This window comes from Scophthalmus maximus, chromosome 15 (genome assembly GCF_022379125.1).
Source record: "Scophthalmus maximus strain ysfricsl-2021 chromosome 15, ASM2237912v1, whole genome shotgun sequence".
NCBI lineage: Eukaryota > Metazoa > Chordata > Actinopteri > Pleuronectiformes > Scophthalmidae > Scophthalmus > Scophthalmus maximus.
In genome coordinates this window covers 7,763,277-7,788,371 of record NC_061529.1, presented here as the reverse complement: position 1 = coordinate 7,788,371, position 25,095 = coordinate 7,763,277, and the positions used below count along the sequence as shown (strand labels likewise).

At 46.5% G+C, this 25,095-nt stretch overlaps 1 protein-coding gene and 1 long non-coding RNA gene across 3 annotated transcripts in view; one reads left to right on the top strand and one right to left on the bottom strand.

The window, feature by feature from the left end:
- Positions 1-5,364, bottom strand: part of ddhd1a (DDHD domain containing 1a) — a 21,470-nt gene extending 16,106 nt beyond the window's left edge. The window contains exons 1-2 of one of the 2 annotated variants that reach the window (XM_035610114.2): positions 3,099-5,364; positions 1,754-1,930 (exon numbers count right to left, since the gene is read on the bottom strand). In XM_035610114.2, the coding sequence (XP_035466007.2) occupies positions 1,754-1,930; positions 3,099-3,915 (994 nt within the window). In that variant the 5' untranslated portion in view covers positions 3,916-5,364. The remainder of the gene's footprint in view (positions 1-1,753; positions 1,931-3,098) is intronic. The other variant, XM_035610115.2, reaches the window with a different exon arrangement.
- On the top strand, positions 5,064-25,095 carry LOC124851021. The gene is made up of 3 exons (XR_007032192.1): positions 5,064-5,188; positions 8,256-8,338; positions 24,797-25,095. It is a non-coding gene; the product is annotated as an uncharacterized LOC124851021 (long non-coding RNA).

Genomic DNA, 25,095 nt, shown 5'->3' with positions numbered 1-25,095 from the left:
CCGACTTACAATTCTTGAAAAATAAGCAGAAAAGTGCATTTGCATGTTGAGAGAACAGGACAATTGCCGGCGTCCTTCCCTCATGGTGATGTTGTGTCTACATAGCACGCTGGTATGCTGGTCATATGTCTTCTGCTTCACTAACCTTTAGTCTCAGCTAACTAAACTTACTGAGGTACAAGGAGACGGGTAGAAAATAGGAGATCGGGAGACTGGGAGAGATAGCGGATGGAATGTATGTACAGTCTGAACTCTGCTGTCTCGCTTTATAATCCAATTAGATTAAATAGTAAAGTTGTTTGAAAATAAGACAATTGTGTAAGATATGAACTGTATAACATAGAGATAGAAATAAAATACAACATCTGCCCTTGCTAGACCAGCGAAGGTCATAAGATATGATCTGTGTGTTTTGCATTGGTCGGGGCCTCCGAGTGCGAGAAAACCAATCTGTGTGCCCGTGCACAATATGTCACGCAACCTTACAGATAATTCTAACAATGATCCCTCTATCCTCTGTGACTGTTTATAGGCTTGCGTGCATATACACATATTTTAGTGTCCGTGAACATGTGCTCTGCAGTTTGTGGAACAAGACTGACCTTCCAGTGACATGGGGAATATATAGTAGCAGTGAATGCAAGACCCAAAGGGTGATGATGAAAGTGACTTTCATCTGCACTGTTGACAGCTTTATTTACATGGCTTAATTTATTCTGAGCAGGGAGCAGTGACAGTTCAGTGCACCATAGCGGACATGTGAGGACACTGAAGACGAGAGGCGAGCCAAAAATATAAAGGCCTTGTTTGAGTCATATCAATTTAACAGGGGCATTTTGCAGTTATTATTTATATACAATAAATCAGTGTTACAGGAACTGAGGGCAATGGGATAATATTAGATATTACAATCAAGCTGCAGCAGATTACTATGTTTGTGTTTTTTCCACTCATGTTCACTCAGTTTCTATGATGCACAAAAAACATTTTCTCACTCTCTCCGACAGTTGCTGCCCCTTTTGTCTCTGCTTCACTCTATTTATCTGCTACATTCACGCAACCACACATTCGTTACCACAGACGGTGCCGTAGATCGGGTCACTTAAGGACATTGCTGAATCAAAGAACGCCTTTCTTATTGCTGCTCGCAGCCAAAGCCTACGACATTTTTCGCCTGAGCCAGCCCTTGCGAGACGGACGGGCCAGGATGAAGAATGCCACAATGAGCTGCACCTGCCTCACATCAGGAGGATGACATGACGAAAAATCCACAAAACACACACACGCTCCATTCATTTCCCTTGACCGTGCATTGTTCTTACACCAGGCATGGCCGTCACATACTTCACCATTTATGACTAATAATGCATTTCTTCTGGCTTTATTCTGAAGATCATGGCTCTACTTTTTAATGGAGTTTATAACTAAAATGCCAGTGGGAGTATTCCGTCTCGTCGCTGCCATAACACAACACAACGTAGGTGTTATTTTACAAGATACTGCCTGACTGGAATAAAAGCTCAGCTCAGTCAGTGAATTCACCAGTAAGGAAGTGTATGATTTTAAAGTAACCGGTTTGCAATAAGGTGTATTGGCTTTTTGTTTCAACCTCATACAACACTCTATCGCTTTTATTTTTTTTAACCATAGAATGAGGCTTCAGAGCTGTGCATTTTAAATTATATCATACTGTTATATATCTACACATATATCATCCATATTCTTCTACCCATGCCCTTCCCATTCTCCTCACCATCTTTGCTATCGACAGTCTGGACCACCAAATCAGTCTCGAACGTGTCCTGCATCTGTTGTCCACGGAAATGGTTCAGGTGCTCCTGCTCGATAAGGTCACTCTCCTCCTCCTCCAATGGGAGCCAGGTACCGTCAATAAACCACTGCCCTCTCATCACTAAAATCTGATCTTGTTCTGCAAGATAGGGGAAAAAACTGCAGATATTTAGTCACAGATTGAAAAAGAAAAAAGAAAAAAGAGAACCATAAGGAATCTTGACTTTTTAGGGTGGGGTGTTTTTTATTTGCTCTGTGTATTTCAAGCAGAAATCCTCCACAGTAACAGTGTTACCACAGTCACTTTCTAGGAGCTGACTCATTTTCAATGTGTGTGTTGGTTGATGCAGACTGATTTCCATTTTACTCAACAAGACTGGTGATTCCAGCGGGGCCTTGTCTCTTGTGGTTTGTGAAGTGAAACCAGCTTTGATTACAGTCTTGAGTGACATTATTAACGGATTCTCTGGTAATGAATATGAGCGTCAACGCAGAACTGACTGTAGGCTCACTCCTCAAAGCACAGGAACCTTTCTGCAGAGAGTAAGACTGCCTCTGGACAAACATAAAAACAAATGATCATACTCATAACAACTCCATGCCTCCACTTCTTGCGGCTAATGTTTTGATACCTTTAAAAAATATAGTCTTCTTTTCTCAAATGTAGTGTATCGGGGTGTTTAATAATAACGTGACATCCAATTAGCAGTGTTACAGGCCGAGCTGAAACGTCACCTTGAGGGTCTGAACTAACCATAAAGGACTTACATCCTCAGCATGAACATTCAGGAAAATAGCTGCTTCTCTAAATGTCACATGGTGTTAACCTTCAAAAGAACCAGCTGCCCATGAACCCTTTCATCGAGGTCGGGTTTTCCCGACGTGCTATAGTGACTGCCTTCATTTGTTCCCCACGCCTTCTCCTGGAAATGTCCATGAATTACTTAGTGCAGGTCAGCTGAGTCGGACAGACTGACTTACTTGGTGGGGTTTTTTTTGTGATGGCCCCAAAGCTATAGGTCCTTACTTAGGCCAGTGAAAATACTGGCAGGACTCGGCCATCAACTGATCAGAGCGAATGACCAAAATGTGCCTGTTAGTTTGTGTCTTCTGAATGAGATCCCCTGCGGGAGAAGGGATGGATGTCGCTCGCTTGCCAGTGAGTGTCTGAATGAGCAGCTGGCTTGCGAGTCCGCCGTCTGCCAGCACACTGCAGAGTATAAACAGGAGGTGTATGCACAGACAAATGAACCCATGCCCATGGAGCCACGGGAGTGTCGACTGATGCAGATGATGATGATACTCACGCTTCCAGTACACAGGGTAGCACTCTCTCTCTCTGATGTCCACCTCGTAGAGGCCTCCTCGGACACACACGGGCTCCACGTTGATGTCCCCGCTGTCAGGGTCCCTGTCGTCTGAGGACGCCGTGGATGTGTCCAGGGACCCGCGGCCCCCGTGCACACTGCTGGTCCGCGTCTCCAGCAGCACCGCGCCGTTACCGCCGCACTCCTCCTCCTCCTCCTGCTCCTCCTGCTCCTCCTGCGGCGGCGGCGGCGGCGCGCCGCGGACCCTGGAGCCCGCTGCGCCCGGGTTCAGCTCGTGGTATTTCCGCAACATGAGCTCGATGTTGAGCGAGTCGTGCCCGACAAAGGGCTTCCACGTCTTCTTGTCCTCTTTGTAGAACCAGCGCACCTCCTCGGGTCCGAGCTCCGTGACCACCTCGTTGAAGCGGTGTCTGGAGCTGTCGGAGCGCGACCGCTTCCTCCTCTCGAACAACGGCCCGGCGTTGCCCCCGTCGCCGTTGGTGTACTCCGGGGAGCCGCTGTCGACGTAGGCCGCCGGCGAGCTCAGGTCCAACAGCAGGTCGCCCTGCGTGCCGTGGCGCCGGGCGTGCAGCTGGGCCAGGTGTCCGTCCAGTCCCGGCTGGACCGAGGACATGCCCGCCTGCAGCGCATCGTCCATGGGACTCATCTCGCGACAGCACGGGAACACATCGCCTCCCAAGTCCCACTGCTTGTTGTTGTTGTTGCCGTTGACGCCGACGACCGGCGAGCCGTGGCCGTCGGGCACCGACGAAGAGCTCAGCGTGGAGGTTCTGGTTGTAATGTTGAAACTGCTCATAACTGTCGGAGCGACCCGACCTCACGGATACCTGCTCCCCTGTCGCTCCTCCGCCTCGTCAAAGCTCTTACTGCACACTGCCGCCGACAACATCTCACGGTCGTCGGTGATTACATATGTTTTAACAAAATTAAAGACCTCCAGACGAGCATTTCCTACCGCAGCTCGTTAGCTTGCTAGCCGGCTAAGCTAAAGAGGCTAGTGGGAGAACTCGGAGCCTTAGCGCAAAACTAGCAAGTCGCCAACGTTACGACCGGAAACTCTCTTCAACCGCGTTTCCTCTAACTGACATCAACACATATCGAACTACTTCCCTTCGGTCCGGCTCGACGGGAGTGATGTTGTTCTGGTCACCATACTTTTTTAGAGTTTATCGGGGTTTCGGCCGGGATTTCAGGATCGCTCGGTGTCCAAACAAACAGCGATGTTACCCGTGACACCAACGCTCCGGGAAGCGTGTCAACAAAAAAATGAAATGGTTTGTCAGTGAAGCTTTGTACCGGAGCTCGATTGGCTCTATCACAATCACGTGACCGGTGACGTCCCGAGGTTTCACACACCCACGTGACTGAATCTGAACGCTGTATCTGCAAAAAGTTTATGCACAGAAATTCTGGTCAAATGTTCTTGAGTACGTCCCATCTCATTGTATTACAGGTTTCTCTTTTTGTTTTAAAGAATGTTTTCTTTGGTGAAGGAAAGTATTTTAAAGGAAATCCTTCATTTCTGCTTGCTAAATATCACATCCACAGATGTAACTCTAAACCATTCGTTTCTGCGTTTGAGTTTGAAATCGATAGGTATTTGGACTCCGTGATTTTTTTAAAGATTGTAAAGCTATGAAGACTGTGCAGATATACTCAACACTTGTGACCTCCCATGACGGATATTGGAACTCTTCTAACTGTAGTTGATGATATTAATTGAACTGCCTATTGATTGATCTGGTGGACTTTGTAGATTCCCTGGAATATGAATTGTGTATTATTCATTTATTTATTTAGTCGTTGTTGTCTGTAAGTGTATTTGTGTTATATGTATGTGCAAACTGTCACTTAATAAAGTTATTGATTAAAAAAAAACTCATCCACGGGACTGCTTCGAAATCCCATTCAAAGGTTTTTTTTAAAAATGCGCGACACAAGGCGCGCGCCCGTGGGTTTGTTTGGGTGTAAATGCGTTGTGTCGAATTGTGACTTGTAATGCGACAGTTAGGAGCTACGGTTCACTGCGGAAGGCCTGAACTACGAGGAAGGATGTGGCGATCATCGAGGTGACTTCAGTTTCAAATCTTGGTTTTGTTCCGTCCTACGAACGTGGTTCTCTTCTTACCGGGGTAGAAACACCGTGGTGACTTATGCTGAACGGCTGAGCTGCTCCGGAGCAGGTGACGTTCAATATGTAAGAGATCAAAGCCGGTCAAAATAGTTAAGAGTAACGTGACAAAATAATAAAAGCGGCCTAAACATTGACCGCCCACTTTTTCGAACGAATCCGGTACCGGAAGGGAATTTCTGATTCACTCACTCACTCCATTGACGTTTCATAAAATCCTTATATAAAGAGTTTTAAGCCTGGTACCAAGCCAACAAACCACGAGATCAATCGTTACAAAAAAAAATGGAAAACGACATAAAGGCAAAGCTACAGGACAGTGTACATAATTCATTTTAAGAGCGAAAGGACTACTAATCCCATAGGGCATTGCAAATACCTTTCCAACGACTTCCAGCCAATCAGGGACGTCGATGTCACACTTTAGGATTGTGACTAGTGTAGTACTTCTAATTATTTTTCTTAAAACAAGGTTGATATCATACGGATATGTGGCTTCTACAGGTACCATCATCGTTTCACAACCTCTTGGCTCGTGGCAAGTCTACCGTGGGTGGTTACGACATCATGGCTAACAAACAAAATGTTGATTCAGAATATGAATGTGATTTTCACTTCCGTGGGCTGATTAGCTCTTGCTGTTCCCGACTTCTCACATGTGCACTCTGGTTTAGAAACACTTTCTTATAAACAGAGGGAGAGTTTATCATACTAAATCAAGACATAGACTCATCCTTATTAGTGCTTCGTTTGAATTCAATAACGATTATTTGATTCCGGACAAAATCTCAGTGACAGTGTTTTAATTCTATCACTGCAACAACAGGAGGAGATTGTGACGATAAATAGTAATAAAAACGTATAAATACTATATATTTTTTTATTAGAACAATGATCCACACAGTGATCAATATTTCTCATGTCCATGAATGAACAGTTCGGTATGAGTGACCTGATCACAAATTAACTAGATGGCACTAGATGGAGACAAACGCCTGTTAATGCTTATAGACCTCTCCATACTATCTTACAACGTGCAATGACTTGACCTGCCACTAGAGCGCAGCAAAGACCTGCTCATTGACAAGCTGATATCATGATTTGTGCTTTTGGAAGGAGTAGAGAAGATTCTAAAAACACTACTACAGTCAACTGCAAAGTTTCTAGTCACAAGGGGGGAAAAGATAAGAATGTAAATAGACACATATTTTTTAAATGGCACAAAACAAACCCCTTTATTACAGTATCTTTATAAATTCCATCATATTGACTATTTTCCATATAATGTAATGACCAATAGAGCCAGATAGTAGAACGAGATACAATCTAAATAGATACAACCCCTTTAATGAAAATCAGAGTTGCAGCAAGTAGCCACAAAGTACTCGCCTCTCTGTCCACACAAGTTGTAAGTTCAGCCCTCATGTCACTGGTGTCGTTGACCTGCAAAATCTGTTTTGTAATGTATCTGCTCTAGCGCTGGCCAGTGTGTTTAATGTTTGTGTGTGCGTGCATGAGTGCAGTGTGTTTTTGTGTATGCATCTGTGTACATATGCGTGCATGTATGCATGTGCCCGTTTGTTTGTTTATGCAAGCGCATATGTTTGCATAATGTGTGTTTTGTGTGTGTGTGTGTGGGTGTGTGTGTGTGTGTGTGTGGGTGTGTGTGGGTTTGTGTGTGTATGTGTGTGTGTGTGTGTGTGTGTGGGTGTGTATTGCTGGTCCAGGTGATCGTGCGGCCATGGTGTGGTCTGCGGTGGGAGAGAGAGAGGGATAGGAGAGAGGCCCAGGCAGCTGTATTTGGAATAAACAGAAATTATCCTGCTGTGTTCTAATTTACTGCAGAGTGGGAATTAAACTTTAAACTTGTCCCGCCCCTCTGCAGTCCAATACTGCATGCTTCTGGCCATCAACAACCACTTGCACAATGTGCGTTATTAAAGTGTTACCCCACCAAAAATCTGACTTTTTAGTATCAAATTCAAACCCCCTGTTGGCTTGAAAGGCAGTTGTAAAAGGTTGTTGTCTTTCACAGAGGCTTTGATTTTTTTTTTTTGCAGGGCAATAGTACATTGTTTGGAACATGTTGAGCCTATGAATGGTTATCTGAAAAGTGGATTGTTATGCACAAGTGGTTTGAGGTGCTTCTGTGGATATTTTGATAGTTTTTGCCCACCCTAAATACCTCAAGCTGTGCTCAGCCCCTTGTTCCTGATTAGTTGCACAGTAAGTTTCTCTAAGGGATATGGATATTCTGCAATCCCAGTCAACTCAACAAGAATGTTCCAATATTGTAATTTTCCAGATGACGGCTATTAAAAATGTATTTGACATAGAGTCACTATGAGTGCAAGACTAATTTTCATTGCATCAATGTCTAATGTGCACGATCATAATAATTACCTGGTTAAATATGCAATGCAATCTTTCCAAGAGCTTTCTCTCATTGCAGGTTTACACAAGGGATGACATGTGGCTTTCATATAGGAATTAGTCAAATTCCTCATTTCTTGCAAACAGGTTGGCCTCTCTCTCTCTCTCTCTCTCTCTCTCTCTCTCTCTCTCTCTCTCTCTGCCCTGATGTTTTGCAACCACCAGGCTCACCACCTGGATGAGTGGATGACAAACAAACTGCAAATTTTTCCTTCCAGTAACTGACCAAATAGATATTTATAACCAGCTGGTCACCTCCCCCACCTACTGGGCCCCCCTCTCCTCCGCCGCGGCTGTGAGAGCTCCCTTTAAAGATCAGTTGTGTCACTTCTGTCTTTGTTCTTAAACAAAGAGAACTGCCCCTCATCTGTCCGTAATTGGGCCGACTCTTGGAATGTGCTTGATGTCTCCGCGCGGGCCATTGCTGCTCCAAAGGACAGGCGAGAGTTGCAGGGACATGGGAGACGAATATGTGGAAATCCATGCACCCTTCCTTACTCTCGTCCTTGCTGTGTTTTCTCTTTGCTCTTTCCTCCTCGCTTCCTATTTCTTTCTTTCTTTTCCTTTTTCAGACCTCTGTTTCACTCCCTCTTGGCCACCAGTTTTCTCAAGATAGAGGATCTCCCCATCAAAAGAAAGAAACCCCACACTCATGGTAAATGTTGAAATCTGCCGTTTGACTTCACTGTGTCTGTTTGGTCTCTCTGAGCCGCACCACCTTCGCTAAGGTGGGATGGTTGGGTGCATTACAAGGCCGATCCGCGGCACATGTCACTAGCAGTTAGCGAGGTGATGTTGAACATGGGCAGATGGTTTGAGAGGGGATGGGAGGGTGTTTACTGCATTGTTACTAAAGGGAAGCAGAGTTCAAATTTCACTTGCGAGGAAGGAAAAAATGTTGAAACAGTGGTTGGCAGGCTACCAAAAGCCTGAGCCCCTAATTGTTTTCATTAATAGCAAATAATCTCAAAGTGCTTACTCTGTATTCTGGGAAACATTATGGTGTTACATTCAGGACTTGTACATCTGAGAAGTCTGTGAGGATTAGTTTGGAAATTTGTCTGTAGCAATCACACTAGGTGAAACGTTTCAAGACCACAGACATGTCTGTGTGTATCTGGAGGTATTGTGTACCTTTTGGTGTTTAAGCAACCTTGCCCCCACAATCCGACCCTTTGATTTTGGTCATGAGTCATTTACTCCTGATTCTTTCACCTTTCACCTCCAGCTCCACTCTCCATGCCGGGCGCTAGCTACCCTGGATAAGTAAATGCATGATGTAATATGTGGTTTTTCGCCTCCCACCCACCTCCACCCTCATCCAGCGGTGATTAAACCACAGCACAGCAATTTTAGGTGGGGATAGGTGGGTGTGGTCTCCAGGGTCTTGAGGAAGTGGAGGAGCTGGTAATAGATGAGGGCAAATGGAGGGGGAATTTAACAAGTCTGTTTATCTGGGGCGAACGTGATGGAAGGGAGTGGCACATGCAGGTCACCAACGGGGCGGGACTTAAACCTGAGACATCGCTGCCCCGGTTGATGTGTCTTCTGTCTGGGCTGGGTCTCCCCTGTGCCTGCGGCCTGTAGCCGAGGTCAGGCAAGCGGCTCCATCTTCCCCCCGCCTGTCTGGGCTCCAGGTTCCAGGCGGGTGATTGGGGCTGTTGACTCCAACACACAGAAGCCGCTGCCTGGTCCTACTGCCATAACGATCTCCTCTAGGGCTACCAGACCCATTGTCATTCAGGACCCGCCCCCCCCCCCCCCCCCCCCCCCCCCCTTCAATTCACAAGTCTGATATCCTACCGCACTGGAGCCTGGATGGGGATGGGCTGCCTGTCTGCTGTCACCATGTCTGTTTGTGTGTGAGAATGTGAGTCAGGAATAAAAAGCCTCAACATGAGCCTGTGTTGCTCTCTCTTCTGTTGACTTACTTGGAGAACAAGCACGACTCCAAATTTACTGGGTAAGAGTTCAAACAAGCAAGCTTACAGGAATAGTGCAACATTTTGGGAAATATAGTACACATATTCACTTTTTTTTTTTCTTCAAAATTTTGGCGGGAAGATTGACAACTCTCATATCTGTCATATTGCGTTCTCGCTTACTGCCCCGCCGACGAAGAAGTTCAGTGAAGGTCGGGGAGGTCACCTTTAGTCAGCACTCATCAGGCAAACTCACTAACTGTACATGTCAGTTTTGATGTGCTCTCTTCAGCACACCCCACTCCTCAACATGCCAGCCAGGAGAAGATGTGTCCAAACATTTTGGGCGTTCCAACTTTTCCCGAGTTCAGGAAGCAGGGCAGTGTGTAAATTATGACTTGTTGGTGACGCTGAACATTTTGCATTGTAAGTCGGCCGTTTGGGTATCAGTCACTTTCACCTCCACAGAAAAGTAAACTTGCCGGTGAAACAGACAGCTGCGGAGTGGAAAGTGCCAGGGAGATTAATGAGGTGTGTCTCTCCTCTCTTTCTCACCATCCTTCTCTTTATCCCTCTGTTTGTCTGTGCTGGCTGTGGGTCAATGTGTGTGGGGGTCCACGTAGGGTGGCCCAATGGGGGTTCCATGCTGAAGTAAACAAGTAGAGGAGACAGCAGGGTGATGTTCCCCTCACGCCTATTTACACCAATCCACCAGGGAGCTGGCGTTACCTTGTTTAGACAAACACCTCTAATAGCTCATCTTCTCCTCACATTTCTCCTGCGGGCCTCTTCCAACTACAAACTCACTGCCTTACTTGCTGTGTTGCTAAAAGTGACATGGTAGAGAAGTAATTTGGCATTGGCTGAAACTCAGGAAAATGTCAGAAAAACTGGGTTGAAGTTTGCTGTCCACATACGTAGCAGGAGATTGACCGAGTCGGACACTTTCACAATAGGAGGGACATTTCCGGAACATTCGTGCGAGGGGTGGTGCCTGGGAGCTTCTCTGACATTTGGCTCACTCGGCCATTTTCCGGAAATTTTTACTTGGGGGGCTGGCTGGACATTTTGTGTTCTCACATACAGCCCCTCTGGAAACGGATGAAAGCAGCTTATATATCTGTTAAACTGGCTGCTGGCCAGTTGAGGGTCTAACTCTCCGCGAAATTCATTGGATGAACATATGTCCTAAAACGCCACACTATTAGTTTGAGATTGGACTTTGGTGTACGTTTGTGCACACGAGTAATTCACTTGGTTCATATACCTACTTTAAAAGTCTGTGCTGCCCTGCTTTCAGACCAACTGCCTTTTTTATTCCTTCTTCCAGGAAAAGAGGACAATCCCTATATAAGGACAAAGCTGATGGCTAATGCATCATCTGTGTGTAAACTCTTTTAGATCCGCCTGTCGTTTACAAGGTGAGTGTTCTGCCCTTAGGACCTCCGTGGAGACCTACATGTGTTGGGCTGATCGTCGGTGTTTTCAGATGATGTTTCACACTGTCAGCGTTGACTTATCTGAGCAGGGAAAAGTTCGTGGGGAACAGATATATCTCATAGACAGCTTTGGAATGTTTTTACAGAATGGCCTAGGGACCCTCAAAATACACACATTTTATACAGTATATACAATTAGTATTTTTGGATTATTGTCTATTCAATTACTTAACCTCCAAGGCCCACCAAGGGATGTTTGGAATAAATCGATGGCTAGTGTAAAAACACAACAACCCAACCCTGTGGTCCTTGAGTTATTTGATGTTACCTCTCTAGTGACCCAATTCTGATTTCTCTCTTTCCTGCCTTCACTGTTCATGATTTGTCTTGTGTCCTGAAATGTATTTATGCATTGTAAAATTGATTTGATCATGGTTTTATGTGAGATAATTCGAAGGTCTCACTGGGAGTACAATATGCAGTATAAAAAAACAGTATTTAGTCTTTGAAAAATATTTTGGTTTTCACAAAGTTTCAGGCAAATTTTTAAATTTGAATAAAAGGTGTTGAAGTGGTTGGTTGCCCACCTATAGAAGAGAAAAATCACACATTGTAGCCCAAGTGTGGACCTATTTATAGTTGTCAGAAATATCCCCTTCTTTCAATTTCTTTCGTCCTCCCCCTCCCCTCCCTTTCTTTTCTAGCGGAGGACCGCAAGTCCCCTCAGAGGCTTGGTTCTCCATCAGTATCCTTAATGGATGTCAGATGTTTGTGCGAGGAGACCGTAGCCTGAGTGTGTTTCATGTTAGCTCTCAGCGTGATGAGCAGGGAAGCAGCTGGAGATGAACAGAAACTGCTCTGGCCCCCCTTACAATACCTCCATTTTTCATCCCCACTTCTGTCTTTCTAAGTAATGCTCCCCTGCTTTTCCCAGTGTAATATATTGGTATTAATAAAGGCAAACAAAGGCAAACATTCTGTAATGGGAGAGGAGAGGAAGATATTTAGGTTTCCTGGAGAACCAGACAGCAGCCGCTGTACTTCTTCTCACTATAAATCTCACGGCTGTTTCAATGGCTGGATGGCGATGGTCTGTGTTAAAGATTCCCTGAGTTGATTACAAAGAAGTTCAAGGCAAACTGCTCTGTTATTGCTTACAGCCATGGTACCTAATAGCACGCTACAGTGGTACACTTCAATCGCATACACTGTCATACAATATCAATTTGGACCTCTAAAGGAATTTTTTATTCATCAAAGAAATTGCTGCATGGAGATGGTTCTTTAGTGTAAGTGGCATTAGAGTGAACAGAACTGGCCTAGTCCCTTCTGGCAAGCAACTCACATCCCAATTGCCTAATAGGAATTCAAGTTTCCCACAAACGTCTTTGTTGGAACAGCATCCTCTTACCGCAGGCATTAACTACAGCAGCTCACATTTCTTCTGCATCCTCTATAACATTTTATTTGTATCACTTGAGGGTTTTTGCTCTGCAATATTGCTCCCGAGGGAGAGCCGGGATGAGGACAGCTCTGGGTTGCTAAGCCTAATGAGTGAATAATACAGCATGACGATGTACAGTATGATGTCGACTACATTTTATAAGGTGACGGAGAATAAATCGGTCCAGGTGTCTGGTGGAGGAGAACCGAACTGATGCATGAGTCAGTGTGAGTATTTCCTACTCGTCATCAAACAGAACAGTGAGTAAGGCCGGGGGGCTGTGGAGGTGGAGGTGTGTGGGGAATGTAGATGTGTGGGCCAGGCCACTAATTGTTCACACTACACGATTTTTAGCCTGATTTTGGAATTGCCCTACACATTTTGGCAATCGGCGCTCAATCAGCAGTCGCCAATCGCTATGTGTGAACTCTTTAAAGACGCGATTAGAGAGGCTTCTAGCAGACTGAATATCTTGACGAATCGGCAACAACTACAGCCTATCAGAGCGCAGGACGGGGTGAAGGGGGTGCAAAGAGGGATAACATCAACAAACATCGGCAGAGAGCATGAATAGCAATGCTACTAGAAATGTTCTGCCGTTTACCCGGAGTCAAGAAACCGAGCAAAGCTTGCTCCAATTTTGCTCCAAACTGGTGTTCGTGACCAAATGTACTTTGAGGAACAGACACACTATTCTGGGGTGAAAACATTGTGTACTGTGTGACCCCCATTCACCAGTCAGTCTTGTAGTATGAACTATGACTGCACGACTCCAGATCACAAGACAGCGAGACGCGTAGTGTGAACTGCACAGCGACCCCACAACTTTGGAAGTCATGTAGTCTGAACTTGGTGAGCACCATTGCTCGGAATTGTGCATTACAGACAACATCTGGTGTGGAATGGGACAGGCAGTCTCAACCCCTGCTCTGTACCTTACAAGAACAGCTCAGTGTTGAAGAAAGGCCAACACCAAGAAAAGGTTGCATTTAATCCATCTTTTGAAAACACCCTTCAGCATTCCCAAAAAGACGGAAGTAAGAAAAAGAGACAAAGTTTTACCGTGGAATTTTGTTTGGAGGTTTATTTGTGAGGGAACTGAGGGCAACTGGGGCTGGAGCAGGTTGGCAGATCGTTGGAGAATTTGAGCGGGCAGCCAGTTGGTCGGCTTCCCTTTGCTCTGCAGGACGGGGGTGGCGGGCCTCATTATATCTCTTTCCATGTCGGGCCCTTAAGTCCATCTCCTCAGCGCCTGTTCTGTTTGTTTAGAAAGCCAGAGCCTTTTTAAGCTACGTTTGGCCTAATGAGCCCATTATCTGCCAATGATCCACAAAGAGGCCCTCCTCTCGCTCGCTCCCTCTCCCTCTACCTCCCTGTGTAGTAGCTTGCCCTCGCCTCTGTTGCTCTCCCCTTCCCCACCTCTCACCCTGTTTTTCTGTCACCCCCCCCCCCCCGCCCCCCTCTTTCTTGTGCACAACTCCCAGTCTACCCTCTTTCTCCATCCACCTTGTGTAGCTCATTTCCCTCTCCCCGCTGCTCGCCTTCTCCGCCCCCCGAAACCTGTCACATACTGTGCTCATTTCTTTCCCTCGGGACAGCGGTGTAGCCTCCTTCCTTTTAAAAACGCCCGCCTCCGTCTCCTTTGAGGCGGTGCGTTTCATGTCGTTGTTGGGAACTTCTCTGGTCTGGTTTTAACGGCCCCACACCTGCAGACATGGTTGCCTCTCTTCATCACAGCTGACAGTATGAGTTAACAGTAGCAACAGAGGACAGTTGTCTGCAGCAGAGTTGGGAGGAAGATTTGTGAGGACCCCATCAGGAGCACGATACCTACAGGATACGGATCTTCACTTGGGGAATAAAAACTATGTGTTTGGCTGCGCTTTTATGTGGTGTAGCATGTGTTCATCTGTGCAGGCTCACATGTCTGTGAGTCTTATTGCAGGTGTTACAGGTGGGCATTTGGGAGTAGATTCTCAGACACCTCCTGTGCTCAGTATTTTGGATCCCCCCCTCCACATTTCTAGTAGCCACAGGAAGCTGGTGAGGATCAGCTCTCTTTTTGGGCCTGCTTTGCCCCGTAAGCAGTGAGGGCTTAATTATGGTGATCTGGTAATAGCGGAGAAAATGGAAGGAATGCTGTCCTCATGGCCGTGCTCACAGCAGGATTAACTGCACGAGCTGCACTCTCCAACCTCCACAAGCTTGACGACCCCTCTCACAGCTGCGTTTGTCTTGCGCTCCAGAGAAGGAGGGTGTGAGGAGGAGGAGGAGGAGGGAGGAGAGGAAGAATAGGGAAGAAAAAGACAAAGAAAATGAATCTGCAGGGTGCAGGATCTTAATTCGATCTAATGAAGGGAGTTTGAAGTCTGAGAGGCTTTGCGGTCGCACACCTCTGCAGACACGTACACATGCACACCCACTCACTCATGTAGGTCCTATTGATTTGTTGGAACCAACCCTATTATGGGCAATTATGTTATTCACCCGCCATGGCAAATCCATTTCTTTGCTTTCTTTTCTTGCTAATACGAGGAAAGGAAATCTATTAAGCTTGGACGTGAGGCTTCCTGTTAGCATCGAGTGTGTGATCGGAAATCTTTGTTTCCGTTCCGCTGTAATGCTTTTGTCTCACATCACTTTGAATCGGATTCTCAAGAAGAAAAAAAAAACTTCAAAAGAAAAATAGCTCAACATTTTTTCTACTTTTTCACACCCATAATTGACTCATATTTGACACAGTACGAACTGAACCCTTTCATTTCCAAAGTATAAATTTGAACATCTCTCTTAGTTCTCTGGCTGTATTTGTTGTAGCCTGGGTTAAACGTGCAGAACAGAGAATTACACAGTGCACCAGACCTTGCCGTAAAGCAAAACAATCACAAAAGAAGGCCTCTCTTTGCACCCCCTTATTGCCCCTTTCCTTTCTTTAAAAAAAGAAAGAACAAGCAAAACCAGTCTCTCCATCTCTCCACCAGTGCAGGAGAAGCCCATTACTATGTTCATCTTCTCAACGTTTGACAGGTGGAAGTAGAACTTTGGGGTTTATGTTTTAATTATAAAGAATTCCAGATGTGGAGGGAGGCTCATAAATTAGAAGCAGAGCTACTCAAATGTCTTTTTTCAAAGGGACCAAGCAGGTCAGCATCTGCTTCTCATTGTAGCCAATGTTATTAAGGGCCCTGACTACAGAAAGGCCCAAGTCCCCCGTCTGGCCCCACAATAATTGACACTATTAAATGTGCCTAAACAGATTTAGAGCGTCCAGAAAAGTTACATTTGTCTTGCAGAATGACTCTAATCATCAATTTTAGATTGAAGGGACCTAAAGAGGAGGAACCAACCACCTAATCTGGTGCATGATAGAGAGGGAGCAAGAAAAGGAAAGAGCCAAAGCAGAAAGCAGGGGAAGCTGAAAAATGCACAAGTACAAACAAATTAGGCCAGAATGGCTCTGTGTAGGAATGTCAGGGAGGGCGGGAGGGAACGACAGAGAGGAGGAGAGAGGTCTGAGCTGTATTACCACACTCCAGACCATGCTGCTCAGGCTGGAGCGGGTTGAGCTGAATGCACATGGCTGGCTTTACAAAAGCACCAGTCATGAAAGACCATCTGCTCCACTCCTCTGGTGATCTTTTAAACCCACATTAATGCCGTTTTTTTTCTCTTCCTTGGAATGATGTGATACATTAAGTGAGTTTCTCTTCTCTCCGGAGCTCAATTCATTCTCTTGGCCAGTGTTTAAGAGAGGATGTATTTAACAAGGTATGAGTTTGATTTCTGATACAGGCCATTATATTGGACGGACATGTTTGAAGCCCTTCCACTGCTACAGAATCAGGAGCAGAGGCAGAGGGGATGACGTGCGAGCCGATTGGCTGCGGAACTAGTGTTTGTAGTCGGTTTTGGCCTGTGGGTGCAATTGGGGGAGGGCGTAGAGGGTCATAAGATTGTGATTGGGTTGGTGTGAGGGTGCGATGTTTCTCTACAGTGCAGGGCCAAAAAAAAAAAAAGGGGGGGGAAAAAAGGAAACAACTCCTTCATCCAAAAAGTGGAGCCAGATCGGCAGAAGTAAAGTGGGACAGGAACTCTCAGGGGTGTGATTGAAAGGGTGAGAAGTTAATTTGGCAGCTTTTCCTCCTCGCTTTGCTAATGTTTCCTCTCAGGGCTAAACACCCTCAGCACCCCCTCAGCCACCTCACCTCTCCAAACTCTCTAACCCCCCAGACAACCGCTACCCCATCACCCAACTTCAACTTTAAGGACCTCTCCAAACACACACACACACACACACACACACACACACCTGCCACCCTACCTATGCCATAGTTTGCTTCGTCAAAAACATCCACACGCCTTGTTTCTATTTCTCCCTGCCCCTCCTCGTTTTCCCTCTCATCCTCTCACCATAAGCTGTCCGCCGCCCCCTCCTCCTCCCACACCCTCGTGAAAAAGCACCCTCTATCACAGCAGTGCACGCTGACCCGAGACAAACCTTTTCTCCCCAGGAAACATCCTGCTCTGAAACACTTTGGCTCAAGTGTGTTTTCTCCTGGGACATGGAGAGGAGGGCGGGTGAGGGTGTCTGAGGTGATGGTGGTGTGGTACTTGAGTTAAATGGAGACCATGTTGGTGTATCTTCACGGCCTGTCAATCAGAAGCCCACTGGTGTGTAGGGGAGCTCTGCTACAGCTCAGGAGAGGATGAAGGGTCATGTGGGGCAGTTGCACTGGTGGTGGTGGTGGGTAATGGGGTCGGTGTGTACGTGAGTGTGTGTGTGTGTGTGTGCGCCCGCGCGCGCTTGTGGTGTGTTTGTTACACAGGAGAGAACCACATGGTGTCCTTGCACTCCTCACTCACCACATGCAGGATCACTCCCATCAACAGAAGAGTGTTGCTGGGAGGGGAGTGTTGCCGACTGCACAGAGGAAACGTTCGGCGGGGGGGGGGGGGGTGTAAGGACTGTTTTGCCGTTTAAAATGCTTCTTTTTCTGTGCTTTTTGGATTTCAAGCGAGGCCTTTTTGTAAACACAATACAAAGTGGTTATCAAGTTAATCTTCACAGATAATGTTTTTAGTCAGGAATGCTCTGAAACCCACATTTTGTCACCAACACCTCTGTAATCGTACTATAGAACTGTTTTCAGACATGCGCTGAGGTCCGGACATTTTCCTGAACTTTTCCTGCAGGCTCCCTGGTAACATTTCTGGAACATGTCAGAGTGCAGCCCACATGAGAATAAAACAGGAAAATCTCTGTAAAATTCCCAGATTCCCAGATGCCTCAGAATGTTCTGGAAAATTATTCTTTGGGTGTGAACCCTTCTGACTCGGACAATCTCCTGTTGCATTCGTCGTATGTGAAAGGCGTTCATGTCTGAAAGCAGCTTTGGTTACATTGATAACATTTTGAAGAGATCTTTGACATTTTCTCAACACATTTTATGGAAACATACACCATTGATATCTATAGTGTCTTTTATGTTCACGCCATCAGATGCTGGCACAAGGTTGAAGCTGTGATTATATATGAAGGGTGTGAATGCAACAGCCCGTGGATAGCTGGTATCCTTGGTTACATGTATGGCCTGGGATCAGACAGAGACAGATCAGTACAAAAGAGCATTTATATTGTGAGTTTGCGATATGGAAAGCTTCAAATTTGTCCACTGTGCAAACCATGGCCATGTCAAGTTAAGGAAGTAATATAAATATTCTAGTTTGACTACCCAATTAGGGATAAATAAATAAAAAGCATTCATTTTTCGTGATGATTTACAAACATACTTGTAGAAGGAGGTCTGCTTAACATTTAAATTTCTTCAAATGTATCATAAATGTATATATTCCTCGCCTATTGGTCACGCACAGATCAGAGGATGGAACAAGTTATTAGTGAGCCCCTGGTTTAAGCCAAACATCTTCAGTCATTAGACTGGGGAAAAGAGGAGGGCTATTGACTAGGATGAGAAACAACATTATGTTAAACTTTTAATGTTCCATGTAATGAACATGCTCATGGCCTCTATGAGTCATACACAACATAAAACTTTTCAGTGGGTAATGCACTTAAAGTTCCCAAAATATCTCTGAAAGACGTGAATGAAAGCCTCGGAAAGATAATAACCAAGGTCAGTGGCATGTATTACCTGGACACTGAAATTTAATTCTACTGAAATATTTATTTTAGTATATTATGTGAAAGAACAGTTTCTTTTTTTTTGTGGGAGAACACCAGTTTGGTTTTTGAGCATTGTGACATGGTGGCCCCCTGGTGTAGGGGCGCCAGGCCTTTAGCATGGAGGGTGGAGTTGTACTATTGGGTTCCAGTAGGACTGACATCACCTTGTTGCTGTAACTCATTTTGCTGCAGCGGACCCTGCTGAATGTAGAGGAACACTAATCAAACATACTTGTTGGCTGCGGCTTTTCTTCTTGCACACATACACCCATGATGTCAGACATGTACCTTGTGGTCACATGTGCACACTTGCACACAATCTCAAAAACATCGCAAAGCATGATCTCACACATGCACGTGCACACATGCTCATAGGCAACTTCCCGTAAATATCTGGTCGCCTCCATGCCCATAAGTACCACTGGGGTCCCCATTGCGTGAGCAGCCCCTTTTTAGCATATTATATCTCGACATTCCCAGACAATGTCTACGGAGGGATCGCAGGAATCTCACATGATGTAATTGGATATAACACGCTAGCTGCAAGAGTGAAGACTGTTGTTATCCGTATCCGATGCCAAAGCTACATGTAACATCAGAGATATAAGTGAATATATATATGTATATACTGTATATATATGTATGTATATATATACCATGTTTGCACTGCTGTGGTGAGTTATGAGGATTATATGTACCCACTTTCCCTGTATATTTGCATAACTGCCCATATAATTTCATCCAATTAAATGATCACTGACTTGCAGAGAATCACTTGGTAGCATCTAGACATCTAAGACACCAGGTTTGAGTGTGTGAGATTATACAACAGCAAGCTTGTCTACAGTTCTGTGTATGTGCCTTTCCGTGTGTGTGTGTGTGTGTGTGTGTGTGTGTGTGTGTGTGTGTGTGTGTGTGTGTGTGTGTGTGTGTGTGTGTGTGTGTGTGTGTGTGTGTGTGTGTGTGTGTGTGTGTGTGTGTGTGTGTGTGTGTGTGTGTGTGTGTGTGTGTGTGTGTGTGTGTGTGCGTGCGCGCGCGCGCGCGTGCGTGCGTGCGTGTGTGCGCGCGCGCGTGCGCATATGCGTTTTCTCTCCCCAAGGCCAGCGGTGGGTGCTGGATGGGTGCACACGCGGCTAACACACTGCAGGTTGCGGTGTGAGACAGGCCAGGTCGGCTGGTGACAGTGTGCAGCCCCTCTCCTGCCTCATTTATCTGCTATGGCAGTGGACAGAATGCAATTTCCTGCGAGGGGGAGGCCAGGGGGATGAAGCGGTGAGGGGGCTGGGGGCTGCAAAGAACATCAAAGGCCCCTGAAAGCTATCAGGAACTTGAGTACTGCCAGCGCTGCGTGCCAACTCGCCGGCCCTTGCTCACCCTGTGGTGCACCCGGACATCAACTACGGCTCTACACGCCATTCATAGCATTTGCTAATATGTGTGTGTGTGTGTGTGTGTGTGAGTGTGTGTGTGTGTGAGGAGGATAAAAATACCCCTCCATTTAGAGGCTCAGACACCTTGAGCTGTAGCACTCAGAGCAGCCATTAGGCATGTTGCAGGATGAGGAGAAGGTCACAGTTTATCACTCCTGCCACCCTACCTCTCCAACACAAACACCCGCTCGCGCTCCTCTCCGTCCCTCCCTCCACCTCTCGCCCTCGGTCCAGCCGGCCCGCCGCGCGTCCTCCAGTCGCTATCAGCAGAGGAGAGCGGACAGGACAGAGCAGGGAGGTTCGATCAGGACCATTTGGTGTCGTGCGCGTGTGAGTGTGTGTGTGAGTGCGCTGCAATGGAACGTCTAAATGAGAAGCAGCTTGGCTCAGTATGATGTGGTTGTGTGTGTTTGTGTATATTAGTGTACATGTGTTTAGCTTCTGTGCCCATGCCGCCTCTCATCTCACTGTGACTCACTTTGAATGGCTTCCTCTCTATTCTCAGTGTTGACAAGAAAGCATTACAAGTTCTTGCTTGCAGCTTGTTATACTGGCTATTTTTTTTTATGTTTAAGTATGTGTGTGCACCTAAATTCCTATGAATGCACATTAGGGTGTATTTTTGAATGAGTTCCTGTCATATTGGCTGCGAGGGAGTAGGGATGATAAGGTATACAACGGGAAGTAGTAAGGCTACCCTGCTGGATGTCATCTCTTCCCTACTTGGCCTCCTCCTTACTTCCTTTTTTTAATGTGGCTTTAAACAGGCTCTTTCTACAGAGCCGAGGAAACGGTCCATCCATCTTGTCAGACACACTGGGCTCATATGACAGCACCTGTACCATATATATGTAGATATTTCAAAAACTTAGATGAGTCTCAGGTGAGTTTTGTCTTACCCATCTCTACATAATTCTGCAAACTTCAGCTTCAGAACTCGCATTACGGGTGAAAGTTTACTAAAACTCTTCCTGTTGTAAAATATGCATTGATAATACAGTGTGATAGCAGCTGGCAGCTGGTTAAACAGTCAACAGCACTGACCTCTGTACATCCAAAATAACTGCATTCGTGTGAGTTGGGCTGGGCCTCAGACAAACACAACTTTTTCCTCCGCACACACCAGCCAGCTGCTGAGAGTAGAGTCCTTAATAGACCCTATCTAGAGCCTGTCACTAACAGGACGGCTGGTATTGGGTATGGAATGTTTTTGTCTTGGTTTGTCCATTACTGTGTGTGTGGGAGGTCATAAGTGACCTCCACTGGTTGCCTTCCGCTTTCACTCAGTCTGCCACATTTGTGCTTTTCAGCACGAGACCACCTTACCTTGTCTTTCAGTACCAGCTCTCAGGGAGACGTTGAACCTGGTTACTTGAAAGGCTGGAGCTCGGGGTCTGGTCGGGGCTGGAGGCGTCGGACACCGGGGGTGGGATATCTTATCATGGCCATCAGAAATGCCTTGTCGGCAGCCAGTCATTGGGCTTGGGGAAAATACCCCCCCCCCCCCCCCCCCCCCCCCCCCCCCACACACACACACACAGACACACACACACCACCACCATCACACACCCGAATGGCTGAATTAGACAGATAACAGACCAGGGGGGTCCCCTCTCCCCTTTCCCCACCTGTCTATCACTCTTGCTCCCTTGTCTCTCTCTCCCTCTTTCTCTGGCTCTCCGGCTGATTTTATTGGAGAGGAAACCGAAAACAGAAAGCCTCAGTGTGGGAAGCCACTTGTTATCTGAGAGTCTTGGGAATCGAGGCCTCGGCAGAGGCTTCACTCAGCGCACTAATGAAAGCAGGACAATTTGGCCGCTTTCGTTCCCAACATAGTTAGACCCCCCCATCCCCATCTCCGCACAGGTACCCCCGCTGCTTCCATTTTGCCTCCCATCCTCATCTTCCTTCTTCCTCTTCAGCTGCTCCACACCTTGACCCCTGACTCCCTTTTGGGGGCAAAGCAACTCAGAAATACTGCAAATAGCTTTTGTGTGGCAACCTGTTGTTCTCATGCCAGTGCAACCTGTTGTTCTAAAGGCACTTACCTGTGGCCTTTATACTACACATGAGGCCTAGAAGTGTAGGATTGTGTGCAGCATGATTGTGAGGCCGGCCCCTATAGAAAGCATGATGGACAGGTTTTTAAAAGTCACACATGGCCCCTTGAACCATAGAAAATCCTCCCCATTCAACAGTTCATTAAGGCAAGAAGATTTAAGTTTCCACAACTAAACAATGCAGCAGAGATCCACTAAGTTCACCTTTGTTTGCCACATAGCTGAGGTTTACCATCCCCAGGTGAGCGACTGAGAGCTCCTCTCTGTTCGGATTCCCTCCGTGCTGTGGCTCTCCCAGCGGAGCCAGGGCAGGGAGGCAGCAAGGCCATGTGAATGCTGTATAGTAAGGTAAGACTTGGCCGCCGGGCATCCGGAGAGAGGGCTCAGCTCCCTTTGTGGTGGATCCCTGACAGGTTGGGGCGATGCACAGGCCAACCCCTCCCATCCACTTTCACCTGCGATATTGTCCCAGGTGGAGGGGTGGAGGAGGAGACAGAGGGAAGGGTGGAGGGGTTGCAGATGAGGCCCTGAGATGTCCCCATAGGGCATGGCTTCTGTGTAGCTCGATATCCCAGCGGGCTTTGCCGGCCTCCAGAGGGAGGTTAAATGAAGCCAGGGCTGTCTGACGGACAAAGGCCGCAGGTCAGCACCCAGCCCTTTGATCCATCCCTGCCCTCTTCAGACCACAGAGGCAGACCTTTTTGTTTCACCTTGCTTTTCTATCCCTAGGGGTAGTTCCCTTTTTTCCTCTCAATCTGCCCCCGACAATGGAGTCACTTACAAAGCTCTGAGCGTTGTATGGTCTGCCAGTCACCAGAGGGGAAAGGTTTCAAAGGGAAGGTAGTGGGGCTCAGTGTCTCCCAGGTCCCCAGTGAGGAGATAGATACTGACCCTTTCAGTCCCCAGCACCGGGCCACAACCGCACAGCTGCACCCTGCGCTTTAGAGGCCGTATCCAACAAAGACACAGTGAGGGAGGTTCGTTTGTAGGGGTAAACAGTGAGAAGGGGAGCAGGGATTTTTGTTGACATCTCGGCACCTTGCTGTGAGACGATGTGTCATTTTTTCACTTTTCGAAAACTTCAGTTGTAAGTGTACGATAATGACAAGCAGACCTAGGGCAAATACACAAAAGTATTTAGAGGGTTGTAACTTTGCAAATGTCAGTGCCAAAAAACAGCTTGCTGAAATATGACTTTCTCTCTCTAATGGTCAAAAGGGGGGAGGGAAGGATTTATCTTGGAGCTGCACATGCTCTTCGGCAGATGTAGAAAGACAGAGCAGGGCTAATATGTTTTGAGTTTGTCTCCAGCCTGTTCTCCCGCCAAAACACTGGTGGAGCCCTGCATGTTTAGAGCCCGCACTCGTATAAAAGCCCAGAAGTAGCCGACACTTTCCCCCTCCTCTGCCTGTCCCACTGTGCCTGAAGACCTTGAAGTGTCAGGGCATCAATGCCTCATTGAAATGAATAACTTTCATGGCGGCGGGTGCCCATTCTTTCTGAATGGTAGTTTTCATAGAACCAATATTACCTAAAGTAAATTCAATTCAATGAATTGAAGTTGCTGCATGTACTTTACTACATCCTGATGGTGGCAGGTTGACCTTTTGATCGATTGACGTTAAACTAGGTGGAACTGAGAGGCAATTGATACCCGACATCAGATTATAATGTAAAAAAACTTGATCGATAAAAGCTGTTTAATATTAACTAAATTAGCAACCTATATATTGGGATATTCTCTTAAACATTAATACTTGGCAATTACATTTTTTGCTCTTGATAATTGACACTGTACTAACAGTAGTTTATTGCTCATATTTGTGGTAGAATATCTGTGTTATTTTGGCGTCTCCCATCAAAATAGATATAGGCGTGTGTTTGTGTGTGCGACTGTGTGTTTGTGTGTGGCGGGGGCCCTGAGTGAGGGCCACAGGGGCAGGAATGTAAAGGCTGCACTGGGGGCCTCTGTGGTGCTAATGGATTAACAGGCCAGCTTGGCATGCTAATGGAGATTGTCTGTGATGTAATGAGCTTCTAATTAGGTCACCTCTGAGCTTGACCCTCTTGTAATGAGGGGGGCAGAGGGGAGAGGAGGGGCCGGGGCTGGTGATAGCACCCTGACCTGCAGGTGTGAACCGGCCCGGGCTGTAAACAGGGCTGGACATTCCTGGCATTCTCAGCTCAGCATCCCCTCCCGAAACCCCCCTCCTCCTGCCTGCCAATAACCCCTCTGCAGCGCTATGGGTGGATACACACAGAGAGAAACAATTGGAGCCACATTTCATGCTCCAAGGTGCTTCCCGGTTTGGCTGAAAGAAAAAAAAAGTTCCCTTGGGCTCGGCTATTCTTCGATTGTCGGACACTATTTTTCTCGATGATATCCATGTCTCATTGGGGTGTCGCAGCATTATGCTGTGACCTGGATTCAAATGCTAAAGGAATCGGCAGGAGGGGAACTATCTAATTAAATGTGTAAGATTCTAATCATCCTGACTTATTGTGGCGTCGTCTGACTACCTCTCTGACTACCCTCTCCTTGAAAAGCGATTAATAATCATTCACGCTTGTCAACCTTCTTCCTCAAACTGTCTCATGTGTTCTCTCTTTCTTTTTCCACGCCTTGGCACAAAGTGGCACAATGCTACCACCCCAAAGCGCTACTTGGACGGACCAAGGGGGAGACAAATGCCCAGTGTGCCACCGAGGAAGGGAAGAAGCACGGAGACCAGTCCATCTGCAGTCATTAGAAGTGCCCTGTGAAACGATTCCAGGACCACTGCCAACACGTTTATTGCACCATTTATAGATGTTGCATTATTATAAGTATTGCATGATTAGTCTGACAGGGATTTTACAATGTGGTTTCGAGTATGATGCTGGACAAAGTATAAATGTGGAACACTTTGTTATTTTTTCTCTCTCTTTTCTAC